General features: G+C 41.1%; 1 protein-coding gene across 1 annotated transcript in view; it reads left to right on the top strand.

Moving 5' to 3' along the window:
* Positions 1–4091, top strand: part of LOC145440816 (uncharacterized) — a 29254-nt gene extending 25163 nt beyond the window's left edge. Inside the window, exons 17-20 of the mRNA XM_080318568.1 lie at positions 423–537; positions 604–689; positions 2612–2754; positions 3008–4091. Of these exons, the coding sequence (XP_080174694.1) occupies positions 423–537; positions 604–689; positions 2612–2754; positions 3008–3120 (457 nt within the window). The 3' untranslated portion in view covers positions 3121–4091. The remainder of the gene's footprint in view (positions 1–422; positions 538–603; positions 690–2611; positions 2755–3007) is intronic.
* Positions 4092–15214: the final 11123 nt, after the last annotated feature.

Below are 15214 nucleotides of genomic sequence, written 5' to 3' on the forward strand. Positions count from 1 at the left end.
TCTGCATCCTTGTCACTGTTCAGAACACGGCCGATTTTCAGACTTGGAGGGCTGTTTTGGGGTGGTTCCATTGCTCTGATCAGATTTTAATGTACATTTTCAGAATCAGCGCGACAGTAGCTTTCTAATAATATCAACTTTAACTATATTTGGAGCGCTTGGGTCGCCAGCCATAGGATTAGAAACTATGTTGCTTTTAGATTGCTGAGCAGTTAAACCCTCTGGACAAACAAGCGTGACGACGGAAGTTGCGTATCTATCCGTAGTTATGTTAGTTATCTATACTCTTACACCAATTGAGAGCTATGCTGTGCCGTAGGCGTACCTCCATAAATTCACTAGAAATAACTACACGGATGGAAGGGAATGTTGCGACTACAGATCATGAGAGGCTTGCGCGAATTATCTTAAATTGTGTCTAGACGAGTTGCATCCTCGACCGATCTCACTCTCACGTTAACGAGCGTCAAATATGAGAAAACGCAAGATCCCGCTGACAAGGTCAAGGACTGGTTGAAAAAATCCTCAAAATCCAAGGTGACATATTGTAGCGTGTATGATGGATATTCAACTGTTAACTCCATTTTTGTTACCGCTATTTAGAATAAAAACAAAACGGCCCCATCGCCTGACATCGAATCAGTTACCGATTCAATACCGTCGAAAAACTCCGCTTCGTCGACCAGCAAGTAAGAGGGGTTTTCTTAGCCTGGAAGATTACTTTTGTTTTTGTGATAACTAAGGCGTTTTTTTTTTACCTAAAAAAAGGAAAATGTTGACCAAATTTTGACCTAACGTATACAAATTAGTTGTTTTCCCACATAATGTTAAAATTGTACCACTTATCTTCATTTCTGGTTGGAACTGGCTGTCCTAACGAAGTAGTTTAGCCTGAAAGAACGTTTCTGGCTTAGAACCAGGTAACTTTATACACGAAAAAAAAACAATATTTTAACGAAATCTGACCCTATGAAGAATTCCAGTGGTTACAATATGTATTATGGTAGAATTAATTTTAAAAAATTGTAGTACGAGAGATACTTTCCTACATTCTCGGGTAAAAAGTGCATGTCCTTACTAAGAAGCTTGCCAAGGACGTTCAACAGCAGCAGTTGTTGGCCGACAACACTCGAATTGTGCGTACACTGCTGCTGACAACCCGTGTTGCTTCATTCTGACAATGTTGTCTACATCACAATTTTTCATCATGCGCTTCTTAATATAAGAATGATGCAATGCGCAAGAAGTCTTTCTTCGGTTAGGATATTGCGGTACGTTGACCATAACACCAGCGTGTACTCAAAGGTGGTGTGGACACTCGGAAAATCACGTGACTGTCACGCCCAGATACCTTTGACGACTTTGTTATTGTCGATCCGTCTGCAACAGTAATTAAAGGCAAAGTCGCTATAGCTCTTCGCTGATTTTAACTATGTTCCATATCGAGTTGGGTGACATAATTTCGTATGGTATATTCTGATGCTGTCATCTTGCGCTGTACCAAGTTTCAAGAATATGGCTTTATGACTAGCGTAGTAGTTTCGCTGTCGAAGTCGAGTATCGAGTAAATCAGCGCGCACCGATATATTGTCGACTTTCATAACGGAATTACTATGCTAATCATTGAGTGACGATACTAAAACCTACTGCGAAGCTGCATAACACATCCAATAAAATAATAAATTTTCGTATCGTATATCTTGATGAAGGAATCTAACATTGTACCAAGTTTCAAGGGCGTGGCTCTATCATTACAGTAGTAAGTACGTTATCAATTCGATTATTCAGGGTCTGCGTGCGCTGGTTTGGCATTGCGCCTACCGCATAAATGAATTTTCGCAAAATTTGATATTGGTATATGTGAGTTTTGAAAGTGTTCCATACCGAGATGGATGACGAAATTTGGCATGGTATATCTTGGTTGTGTTATGCAGCTTCGCAGTAAGTTTCAGTATCATCACTCAATGATTAGCATAGTAATTCCGTTATCAAAATCGACAATAAATCGGTGAGCGCTGATTTACTACATACTCGACTTCGACAGCGCAATTACTACGCTAGTTATAAAGCCATAGTCTTGAAACTTGGTACAGCGCAAGATGACAGCATCAGAATATACCATACGAAATTATGTCACCCAACTCGATATGGAACACGGATAAAATCAACGAAGAGCAATAGCGACTTTGCCTTTAATTACTGTTGCAGACGGATCGACAATAACAAGGTTGTGAAAGGTATCTGGGCGTGACAGTCACGTGACTTTCCGAGTGTCCGCACCACCTTTGAGTACACGCTGATAACACCATGTTTACCTACTTGTTTTAATTGACCGTTTATGATTCACAATGAGCAGACAACTAGCCGTTTACAACGGTACGCCTATAAAATAGGCTACAAGCTGTAAAATATCAAATGATGAGTTAACCGACAGTGCAAAATCTACGATACAAACGAAATGCAGACGTCAAAAGAATTTCGACTTAGTGAAAAAGTTTGACAAATTTTGACCTAACGCTACAATTTTGACGAAATTTTGACACATTTTGACGTGTGAAAAAACCGCCCTATAGTGATAACCAATATCACGGCTCTCAAATGTTATGTACAGAAACAAAAAGAGCCTGGTTGAAGACGACATATCATTAGAAGACTATGACTACAACGACAGCGGTAGCACTATGCTTTCCTCTCCGGACCCGGGCAAAACAAGGCACCAAAATCCACAGGACAAGCAGGGTTTACCTGTGACGAGTAAGAACTTTAACGCGATTGAAACACATGCCGTTAAGGCATAGAAAATACATATCACATACATCCAGCATACCCATGTTGGCCCAAACATTTCGGATGGAGAACATAAAGTTAACTTACTGGAATAATGATAATCATCTGACTAAAACTGGTAATTCTCAGGTACAAACCTATGCAAATAATTTACACTTTGCATATGAAAGTTTCCGCCTTAACGCAAGGTCTAACTGCATGTTCACTTCAAATTTTACAGGGAATAAGGCAAAATCACTGGTGGACAGACTAACTCGGGCACCGATAAAAAGCAAGCAGAACTTCGTAGGACCGAGGCTTGGCGTTCAACGACAGAATGCGTTCTTAGATTGAACGACGCTGGTCCGTGACTTACCGAAATAGGACCACAATTGACACTCTATGTCTCAGTATCCCCGGGTGGAACATTCAGACATTTCTTAGCTGCAAGTGAGTAAGGAAATACCGGGACGAAGAAGAGCGAACGGCCACGAAAACAGTATAGACACAAATGAGGATTGTTGGTAAACATGAAGTGGCATTCCGACGTTGAGCACAATCGAATAGATAAGTTCAAGTGACGGCGAACATTGTAATTCTAAGTCGCAAACTTTGGCGGTCAAGTACGCGTGAAGAGATTAGTCAATGTATAATTTTCCTTTATGTCATATACATAGGCCGATATACACAGGGCCGTAACAGAAGCACCTCACACTAGGGATGGTGTGAACGTGAGGTTCACGTTCGCGTTCTGTGTGTGAACCTCGGAAATTTAGAGGTTCGTGTTCACAACAGAACCTTGGTAGGTTCTGCACTGTGAACCTTTTGGTAAATTGTAATTTTCACTCCATTATAAGATCTTTGGCTCAAATTTATTGCATTTCGACTGCGGGCCACTCCATGCATGGTGCTGGCAGCATAAAAAATCAACGCTTAACGAGCATGCATATAGCTCAGTGGCATGCACCATGCACCTCGACCACCTTAAAAGTTTTAGTTGCTTTGTTGCAAAAATTTTCTCGGAATAACCAGCTTTCCGTTTGTGAATATTTAGTGACTATCTGCTGTGAGCTTGACCCGCAATCACACAACATCACGAGCGATATACGTAGTCAGCGAATGATGCTTATTCAACCAATCAATGACATTGATATCGTCTTCTGATGTAAAAAATCGAACGGGCGTACGGGGTCAATCTTGACTTCATATCTTTACTGTATCATTAAAACCAAATCCGTGCGATTAAGGTGATTGCTACTGCTGCATAACTTGTTGTTGTTTGTGGTATCGGTAGCGAGTATTGAAACCCGTTGTACACTCTGCTCCATATCAATGTAGCAATACTCAGACACCGAACACATTGTCCGGTCTGGCTAAGACCTTTAAGGCGTAAGCTTATATTCCTTGGTAAGTCCTCGTCGAAATTGTTGGCAAAGCGACGGAATGTATTGATTTTACGCAATTATTATATCCTTTGATTACCGCTCTTGATACACTTAGCGACGTTTAAAACGCCGATATGTACTTCAGCATTGTGGCATTATGTGGACCGAGTCTTCGCTAGGTAGCCTATCGTGTACATTAATATAGGCTATCACTTCATTGGAAGATAGGGTTGGAATTAGCAATATGACATCACGTGACGTCACGAGGTTCACGTTCGTGTTCACACAGAACCTTTCAAAAAGGTTCGCGTTCACACGAACCTGAACCTTTCAGAGGTTCACACCATCCCTACCTCACACCCCAAACATAATTTAGTAACTTCACATCAAAGGCCTATATCCCTAAATCATATTTGAGAAATGTAATCAACTTGGAATTTCTGGACAAGGTGCTGTTTCGTTCCTGTATATATAGGCTTATATACATATATCTCATGTCGTTTTCCTTTCATTCATACATGTCTCGCTAGGGTTTATAGTCATCGGTATATCGACTACCGAGTCAAACGTAAGCTATGTACCGAAAATTATAGCGATCTTTGGGATTTTTTGCAGTGTCCAAGCGATGCGAATAAGTCACATGACTCGTATTTGATAATCTTGTACCTCCCTCAGTTCACAGACTTTACAGTACCGGTAATTATGATTAGCAAGATATAGCCTATATGTGGCATGTGGCATATATTGACACCTATGTTGTGTATTTGGGAACTGCTCCACAAAATCAGCTTTGCATGCCGAAGATTGTCGCCCTTGGATTCTAAACGAATTTTGGGTCTGTAACAGACATATATCTATATGCACATTGTTTGCTAGAGGTATCCATGGTGTTTGTCGACTAATATGGTCAGCATTTACACCAGGCCAATTTTCTTCATTATTATTTGGTAGCTGCCGACTTGTAGCACGGCCCACTTCTAGGTTTTTCATGACACACCACTTACTTTGCACGGATGATCTGGGGAGGAGGAGCGACTTAGATATGATGTGAAATGAATTCAGGGTCTGGACTTGACAACAACCCCGATGACCAGCTCGTTTTGTTTTTGTCCACGGGTACAATATTTCTGTCAATATTTTGTACTTGATGATAAAAACGAATAAACTATATCTCTCTGTAAACGAGTCTCCGATTGAGTCGGAGGATGTAGTCTCATAACACGACTTTTTCACGCGGTTCTATTTAAGTTGAACGATATTGATGTAGTCAATGTATTTTGAAATATTGTAACCTGGTATGATTTGGATCAGTGGCCTGATTTATCGCGTCTCCTACAGCCTAGTTCCGCTGGCTTGAAGAATCGCATCTACAATAGGCCCTGTGCAGTGTGCACACTATACCAGGGTTGTAATGACTCGAGTCACTTTTCTGATGACTCGAATTGACTCGAGTCATTTTCTCAAAATACGGAAATGACTCCACTCGACTCGAGTCAATCTGTGTATTGACTCGACTTGGACTCGAGTCATTGCGCATGACTCGAGACTCAGACGGCCGAGACCGACATTTCATCGTCACCTCGAAGAACACTAAAGTAACCACTAACCAGCCTATTGGGATTTCGTATATATTGGTACTGGTACTTGAAAATGCGACTAGAAACTGATAAAAGCGAGGAAAAATAGCATATTATCAATGCGAACTATTCGATATCACCAAACAGAGTTGTAAAAGTGGGTTTAACAAGACTTTAACAGGAAACTGAGCAGTCAACACAATGACTTGGACTCGGACTTGACTCGATGGTGAATTGAAAATGACTCGACTTGACTTGATCGAGTCAAAACCATAAAAGTGAAATTGACTTGTGACTTGGAGCTTTGTGACTTGGTTACAACCCTGCACTATACCATCGCTGGCCTACACAATCGCATTTGCAATAGGCCTGTTACGAAACATATATAATCGCTGGCTTAACTATCGCGTCTCGGGCTTAGCGTGCGTTGGCTCCTAACTCTCTATGACTTGGAGACAATATGCTGTTAAGTGTATGCTGATCAGCGATTGTGGTTAATGAGTGACATCGCGAAACCGAGTGACTTCGGATGTTCGCAAACATGTGCAATTGTGCAATTGTGCATGCACAATTGATTTCCGAAGATACTTTTTCGAAACAAATCGACCCTCCTTTTATTTCAAACCCCCTTATTTTTCGGCTGGCTATGCGCCTGATCACGTGAATCTCTCAAGGCGGAATTAGAGCGAGCTATCACGTCGGTGGCAATTCCAGTATCAGCTACTCGTCGTTCCAGTACTCAATACCTAAACAGAATAATGGTCCTAAATAGTAGTAAGTCATTGAAGCTTCTGGGAAACGATCCTGCCAACCTTCAGAATCTCTATTAAGTGCTGCTTACTATTCAGCTTAGATCTATAGAAGCAGAAAGAGCATTCACTGCATGTGGGCTCTTTGTTACAAAACTCCGGTCCCATTTACAGGATTCCACAATTGATGCAATTGATTTGTAAGGATGGTATTGCAGGAGCACAGAACATTAAATTTGCGTGATTTTTATCGTATTCGCATGTACTGCACGTGTACGTAGATCTACAACAACACCGTTGTCATTTTGCAATCCATGTTTCATGTAAACCTCGTAAAATCGATTGCCCCACTTAGTAGTTACCGGTTAACCGGTTAGCTAAATTCCAAATATACGGATATATCCGTTATCCGGATAGTAAAAAATATTGATATCCGAACTAACCTTAGTTCCGCGTATTGTCTAGCGATTACAATCGGGCAGGACTGCATTTCCTAATTATCGTTCGCAATTTCAAGGCATAGGTTACACAAAAACACACTGTCCAATTTTGCACTATCATCAAAATGACTGTCACGAAAATTTGTGTCACTAATTACTGTAGACACGGGAACGTGGTTAGAAGGCAGAAGAGGAGAATAGGTATATGGACCCGTCTAATCGTAACATTAGGCGTTTTAGGCACTAGGCATTTTCTGCAAATTAAATAAAATAACGAATAACGTAGTTCATTTTTATCGTCGATGTATTTGCAGAATAGACACCGACTCATGATATACATACACACGATCCGTGCATATCCGCATATGCATACCATGGGTGCATGATGTGCAATTGTGCATATGCCGCGCTGGACAAGGAATGTACAGATCTAGCCTCGTACGGCATTCTACGTCTTGCACCACCCCTCCGCCTCCATACTATCCCAATAATGCATGAGCGCCAAGCGGGGAAGTCACGGATACCAGCGTTAATAATTAGTTCTTTGGTCTAAAGCAGTGGTTCCCAACCTTTTTCGACCCATCGCCCCCTTTTCAAGGTCAACACCGATCATCGCCCCCCAAGTTTTGTGAACCGACAATTGGGCATACAAACTGTAATCACCGGCGGCGGGTTGACTAAAAAAAAGGTCAAATTTTCGGCTCGACGTCTAATTTGACACACTTTTGTAAATAAATTTCCGTGGGTTAACTAAAAAAAAAGGTCAGCCGATTTAACGCGTCATCGCCCCCCTATCGCTATTTTCGCCCCATGTCGCCCCCTTGGTCATTTTCGCCCCTAGACCGCCAAATAGCCCCCTGGGGACGATATCGCCCGCGTTGGGAACCACTGGTCTAAAGTTTAGACTCTAAACGGACCGGGGTTCGAACCCACGACCTACCCTTCAAGAAGCCGGCCGCTTCACCACCATTACGCTATTTTGTCGGTTAGCAGTTACACTTAGAGAATTAGAAATTAGGAATGGTGTGAACGTGAGGTTCACGTTCGCGTTCTGTGTGTAAACCTTAGAAATTTAGAGGTTCACGTTCACAAACGAACCTAGGTAGGTTCTGCACTGTGAACCATTCTCATATAATTACCAGGCCATGGGTCAAAAATCTTCTATCGGCAAACATTTACTAGAAAATCATACATGTGCTGCTAACTATCAGGAGGACATGTTCTCTATATTGGCTAAGGGTCGCAATTTATTTCATTTGTCTGTTCTTGAGTCCACCATCATCACTATGAGCAAACCTAGTCTATGCCAACAGAAAGAATTTGTGTATCATTTGAAAATCGCGCATTAACTTGTTTTGCTTCGCTATCTCCATGCCAACGCTTCAGTTCTCTCGTTTTCCTAACTTTGTATATTTTCTGTGTGACGTCATAATTAGCGATATATATTGTTGTTGAACATAGTTATTCGAATTCTCGCAATACTGCTGACGATATCCCCTGACGAGGGTCAGCCGAAAAGCTTCGGGAATAAATATGAATATTTTATTCAAAGTGTTATGATGTTCTGTACTCCTAAGCGTCTCTTTAGTTTCACTTCATTATAACATCTTTGGTTGAAATTTATTGCATTTCAACTGCGGGTCACTCAATGCATGGCACTGGCACTTGGCAGCCTAAACAAATCAACACAAACGAGCATGCATCTTCACAATCTCAAAAATGTTAGGCTACTTGCTTTGTTACAAAAGTATTTGCTCGAAATATCCAGCTTTCTATTTGTGAATATTTAGTGACTCTCTGCTGTGAGCTTGACTCGCTGTGAGCTTGACTCGCAATGACACAACATCAAGAGCGAAATACACTACATGTAATCAGCGAATGATGCTTATTCAACCAATTAATAGAATCGATAACGTTGTCTGCTGTAAAAAATCTGGCAGGTGTACGGTGTCAATCTTGACTTCTTATGTTTGTTGTATCATAAAAAGAAAATCCGTGCGATTGGGGTGTTGGCTACTGCTGTATAACTTATTAATGGAGTAATATCGGCAGCAAGTATAGAAACCCGTTTTACACTCTGCTCAATGTCAACGTCCCAATACTCGGACGTCGAATATACATTGTCCGCTCTGGCCTAGACCGTTAACGCGTATAACAGTGGTCGGGAACCTATGGCTCGCGATTCATATATAGCTCTTTTGGGCGTAAGATATGGGTCTTTGCCAAATATTTATTTTTGTACTGAATTGATCAATATTGCAGCGACTTGTTGGTAAATTTTGATCACAGACAAAATAATTATTCTCGTGGCAATATAAACATGTCTTTGAGAGGTAAAGACAATGCCGTCTTCAGGTTTAGGGGCTCGTATGCCATCTTCAAAAGCATCAAATTTAAGTAACCGTCACGCCAGAGGCCAGTATCACTCGCGAATTCTATGCGCCAGTATTGTTTGTGTTACACTGGAGCGGAAACTCGGCTCCTGTTAATTGGCAGGCTAATGACTAGTTTTCTGATTGCGACGTTTATTTAGTTGCCATATATAACGACTACTCGTGCTGTTAGGATGTCTCTTCTGTAATAAACGTTTATCGCGTTTCGACATCGTTTCGTGTTCAACAGGGAGTACAGGCTCTTTATCCTGGCGCGGTGGCGGCGATGGGATTCGAACCCACGCCCTCGAAATGACTGGTGACTCAAAACTCCTGGCGATGTATCCGAATCGAAATCTTGAATTGTGCGATACGTTGAATCAATGAGTATTATCTTCCTGATCTATACGGCGTGAAATGAACCGTTGTGGTTGTGACATTTACAATTACAAACTCGGATGAAAAACAACGCCATATAGCTGTCCAGGTTCCACGTTCTGTGTATTACCGGTGATAAAATGTATGCTTGCAGCGCAACGTTATGATAGTGCCGAATACTTTGAGAATTGAGAAGTCGATAAGTATAGATAGGCCTATTTAGATTTTCGGAATCAGTATGACAGTCACATTCGATAAATATCAGTTATAATATATTCTAAGCTATTCTTACGATGAATTGCGTTATCATTGGTGAGGCTTGGCCCGTCTGCGTCTTTTACCTCTCGTTTCGAGCTTTATTTTTGAACAATAAATAGCCGCTTGTACAGAGAAAATGTGGCGCACACGAGGAATCCCATGTGAGTTCGTTCGAATAAGTGCTGGGGTGACATCTAAAATTTCCAATTGTTACGTAACAGTTGGTTGGTATGTATGGCTCTTTTGGAGTTGAGATGGGAGAAATAGGGTCAATATGGTAGGGTTGCCATACGTCCGAAATTTCCCGGACATGTCCGGAATTTCACTGTTCAAACTAGCGTCTGGGAGGAATTTCTCAAATATGCCAAATGTCCGGAATCTTGAAGACTTGACGTAGGCTCAAGTTTTTTCGTAAATCAATATGCGCGCGATATACTATCACATTTATTGGTTTTAACATGGGGTCTACCTCCCTCGCAAAAACTGCAATAAAATATAAATAAAAACACCCTTCATTTATTGGAATAAGCCGCCCAATTGTAATCGCAATTATAGGAGAACGTTATACTCCTAGAGATGGTTAAGACCGTTTAAATGCTTTATTCAAAGATAGTGGTTCCAAACGTGAGGGGTCGTTTGCCTTATTTACTCTGGGCTTCGCGAATATGTTGAACATAATCGGCCGGTGCGTAAATCTGGGCAAAGGTGCTGTCTTCTTTTAGTCATCAGCTCGTCAAATTTTGATCTGGGCCACGAAACACTTTCAAATTGGAGAATGGACTTGCGACCATAAAAGGTTGGAAACCACAGGATGTGGGGTGTTTATAAAGCTCCGTGGTGCGCACCGGCATAAGGCTGGTAAACAATGTTATCGGTAGGACATGAACATGACTTAACGGAGTACAATTACGCTTCCTTTATTTTCGAACTCATCATCCTCCACCAGCTCTACCGCGAACTCTGATCATGTGGGCGGAGAGTAGTAACTATATAGTAATATATGGAACAACCAATATTATTGACAGACTTCATTCAAAAAATTTAACGACCAAATGCATATAGAAACCAGATTCATATAGCAAGCCCCCAGAAGTTGCATCGATTACCCTATGATGGGCTCAGAATCATTGTTTATTTGGGCGGAAAGGGGCTGAAAATGTGGTTTCGGTCCCGGTTACACAACACACAGCCACATAGGCTACTCCTGAACCTGATCGTGACCACCTGTGGTCTATGAGCAACCAGTTGGGGTCTCTATGAACAATTGAACATTGAACAGGCATCCACCTCGACCTAGTCTAGGGTTGCCATACGCCCGGAGCTTACTACTGTGACGTCATAACTCATTTTGAAATCCACTACTGGGCGCTAAAGAGTGTCCGGAATTTGGGTCACAGAAATATGGTAACCCTACAATATGGCTCTTCGGACAAAAAAAGTTCCCGACAACTGGCGTATTAGCTTATATTTCCTTTCAAGTCCTCGTCGAAATTGTAGGCGAAGCGACGGAAGATATTGATTTTATGGGATTATCATATCATTTGATTGCCCCAGTTGATACATTTGGTGACATTTAACACGTCAATATGTACTTCAGCATTCTGTGGCCCGAGTCGTCGATAGATATCGTGTACATTAATATCGTCGCAGTGGAATCAAAGTATCTTACGTCCAGTTTTCAAATTTTGAAGCTCCCTTTTTTAAACTTGAAAAACATCGACTTTTTGAAAATTTTTGTCTTTCTTTCGGTCATATCTTAGCCATGGTTATGTCTGTCGTAGTATATCAAAGTTAATCGGGGCCAATATATGGCTGAAAGAAGATGAGAACTTCACTCAAAGTTAATTTTCTCAAAATGTGTAAAATGGACATAAGATACTTTGATTCCACTGCGACGATATAGGCTATCACTTCACTGAAACGTAGAGTTTGAATTAGCAATATGATAGGCTTACCATATTTTGAAAATGTAAAAAGAGGACACTTTTTCAGAAATTTCTGACATGCAAAACTGGAGAAGAATTCTCAAAAACCGGTAAATGTTTCCCACTTCGTGATCGGTTGACTAAAAAAAAAAAAGGTCTTCTTTTCGCTCAGAGCTAAAATCACCGCTTTTTCCTCCGAAATACCCGCCGGAGCTTCACTTCTGCGGTAATTTGCGGCATATCACTCGCAATTTCCTCTAAATCTGACCTAAATTTTCAAAAAAGAGGACAAAAGGGCGTCCTCCGAGGACACTTTCAAAAAAGAGGACAAATCCTCTTAAAAGAGGACGTATGGTAAGCAGACATGGGGTGATTACTTCACGAATGGAATCGATTGCGATTACGATTACTTGTGAATCCCGCGACTACGATTATGATTACAGCCAAATCAGGAAGTAGTCGATTACGATTACGATTACTTTTCAAAAGTAATCACGATTACTCACGATTACATTTGTTTTGCTTCTTAGAACTAATTTCAGAAGAGATATTCAACGACAATATAAATAAGGCTTGCGATGAAAAGGTCTACGTCATAATGCACCCATTGCCCGCCTCTATGAAGGACTATTCGTCGCACCCAACAATTTGCATTCTTGCCAGGTCCGTAACTGCCACATCCCAAACTCCCCAATAGGACCGGGAGCGAACTCTAAGGGTACTCAAAAGTATTTCGTAAATCAACATATTTTCAAGAGAGTTAATTAACTTGAAAATTTTCTTCGAGCTTCGGGATTTAATGTCTCTAAATAGCTTGATTTTGAAATGTATACTTCTCTCCCTCAAGAAAAAAAGCATGCATAATTAATAGGAATAGGCATTTCGGTGGCGGTCATTACCCCGCCACGACACACCAAAAGACGTATGCAATTTCGGCCAACATGCAACTCCACAAAGTGTGCTACCAAAGAATGACCTTGGTCAAAACGTAAGGTATGTGTCCATTGTCAGTAGCCGCGCTCTGTGGGCGTGACGAATAGTCCGGTCCTTCCAATCTGAGCCCCAACAACGCAAATGCCACCCGGAGCATTCACAGAAGAATGAAGACATGACAATTTGTGTGTGCGTCTCACGAAAGTTTTTCTTTAAGTCTGCTACGTTTGGGCGACTACAGTATCTTTTGATTATATAAAAGACGGGAGGTCACGAATTAACAACATACAATAATGAAATTATAACAACATACCAGATGCTATAATAATGAATTACTTGCCCCCAGCTCTACCGGTAAATCTGAATGAATAGCAATATAATGCAAATACCAATATTATTGATGAAATTCAGTCATCAACTTGAAAACTGACCACCCTATGGGGCCCCAATACCCAGGGTTGCAATGACTCGACTCGAGTCGCGATTTTTTGGTGACTAGACTTGACTCGAGTCATTTTTTGTATTGACTCGACTTGTACTCGAGTCATTTTGCATGACTCGAACCTAGTCATATGACTCGAGACTATAGAACGGCCAAGACAGACATTCCATGTAACTTCGAAGAATAGTAAAGTTACCACATTATTTGTATTTCGTCTATCAGTCCTCATACTTGGAAACAGGGCCGTAAACTGTGAAAACTGATGAAAATTACTATATTATGAATACGAGCCATTCTAAATCCCTCGAGCAGAGTTGAAAAAAGTGGATTGAACCGGATTGATCAGAAAACTGATCTGTGAACATAACGACTTGGACTCGGACTCGAGTCAAAAAATATGACTCGGACTCGACCCTATACTAGCTGACTTGGACTCGGACTTCACTTGGGGGTGAATTGAAAATGACTCGACTTGACTCGAGTCAAAACTATAAAAGTGAGATTGACTTGTGACTCGGAACATTGTAACTTGGTTACAACCTTATACCAATACCAACGTTTGGAGTGGGGGGCGAATTGCTGTTTTGGTCCTGATTGCACCTACAACCCACGCTAACATGGTGAATAAGCGGATGGCTATGACGACAGGTATAAATGTCGAGTGAAGAATTGTGAAATAACGATTGGTGCCCGTTTCAAGTAGTCATATGAGAATAAAATAAAGTGAACTTAAAATTCTACCTTCCACTTAATACAGATACTGTAGGCTGCCGTTACGAGAAACGGCAAAGAACGGCTCGGTTATGATATATAAACGCTGCTGCTGATTTTAACCATCGTAATGTTTTATTTGACGAGTACAAAACTTCAAATCCTTGTCCGGTGTACGAACAATGCATACGTATGCTACATAGATAGGCCTACTGCTCGCCAAGGAGCAACAGTCACACTGCGTTTAACTATAAGCATAACCAAACATCAATACATAAGTTACTATTTGAAACTATAGGCAGAGTGGTGATTATTATCTTGCTGCGAGGTAGTGGCGTCTGGAGTGTATTGATAACCTGATATACAGCATGGCTTACACTGTTCTAACAATCACACAACAATGAACATCGAATATATATTTACTATTTACCACGTGTGGATACTTCTTACGCACGGATGAGCAAAGCTAATACTTCTGACGTAATAATGAGCAGTGGCGTTTGACAATAAACCGCTTGCGCTATCAATATTCTGGTATAATATATATTTCTTGTTCACGAATGTTCGGTTATGTCATGTTCATTGTACAAGTAAAAAGTAATCGTTCTTTCACAAAGAAATCGATTAGATATGTGAAGTAGTCGATTACGATTACTTTGGATTTTTTTCGAATGTAATCGATTGCGGTTACTTGAAAATGCTGTAATCGTCGTAATCGATTACGATTACTAATCGCGATTACCCCATGTCTGATGGTAAGCCTACAATATGACGTCAGGTGACGTCATGAGGTTCACGTTCGCACAAAAACTTTCAAAAAGGTTCGCGTTCACACGGCCTTGAACCTTTCAGAGGTTCATACTATCCCTATTAGAAATGCTTCGCGACCAGCCAGAAATAGTTGTGCAGTGTGCACGGTGCCTCCAGTCATTATGCGAGGACGCAGCTTGCAACTTCGAAAGCCGTGACTTTCGTTCAACTGACAGAAGTCTGCAACACCTCGTCCCAATGTACTCGGAGAAACTAGTTGAACGATTTCCAGCCTTTCTTTTTATGCTTCAATTCGACAAGAATTTACACCATTACTTCCACTACTAAAACTGCTTTCAACATATCTGGACCATCTTGTTTCCGTACTTTTCCTCTTACTAGGCCACAAACACAGGAGCATTATATTTAGGTTGCCGCAAGGGGATGGCAACATGGAGCAGCTCACTTCATTGATCATCGCGCACATTACTATGATCGTTCTGTACGTACGAATAGAAATGAAGCATG

This window comes from Botryllus schlosseri, chromosome 6, assembly GCF_051294905.1.
Source record: "Botryllus schlosseri isolate E-star chromosome 6, Bs_hap1, whole genome shotgun sequence".
Classification (NCBI taxonomy): domain Eukaryota; kingdom Metazoa; phylum Chordata; class Ascidiacea; order Stolidobranchia; family Styelidae; genus Botryllus; species Botryllus schlosseri.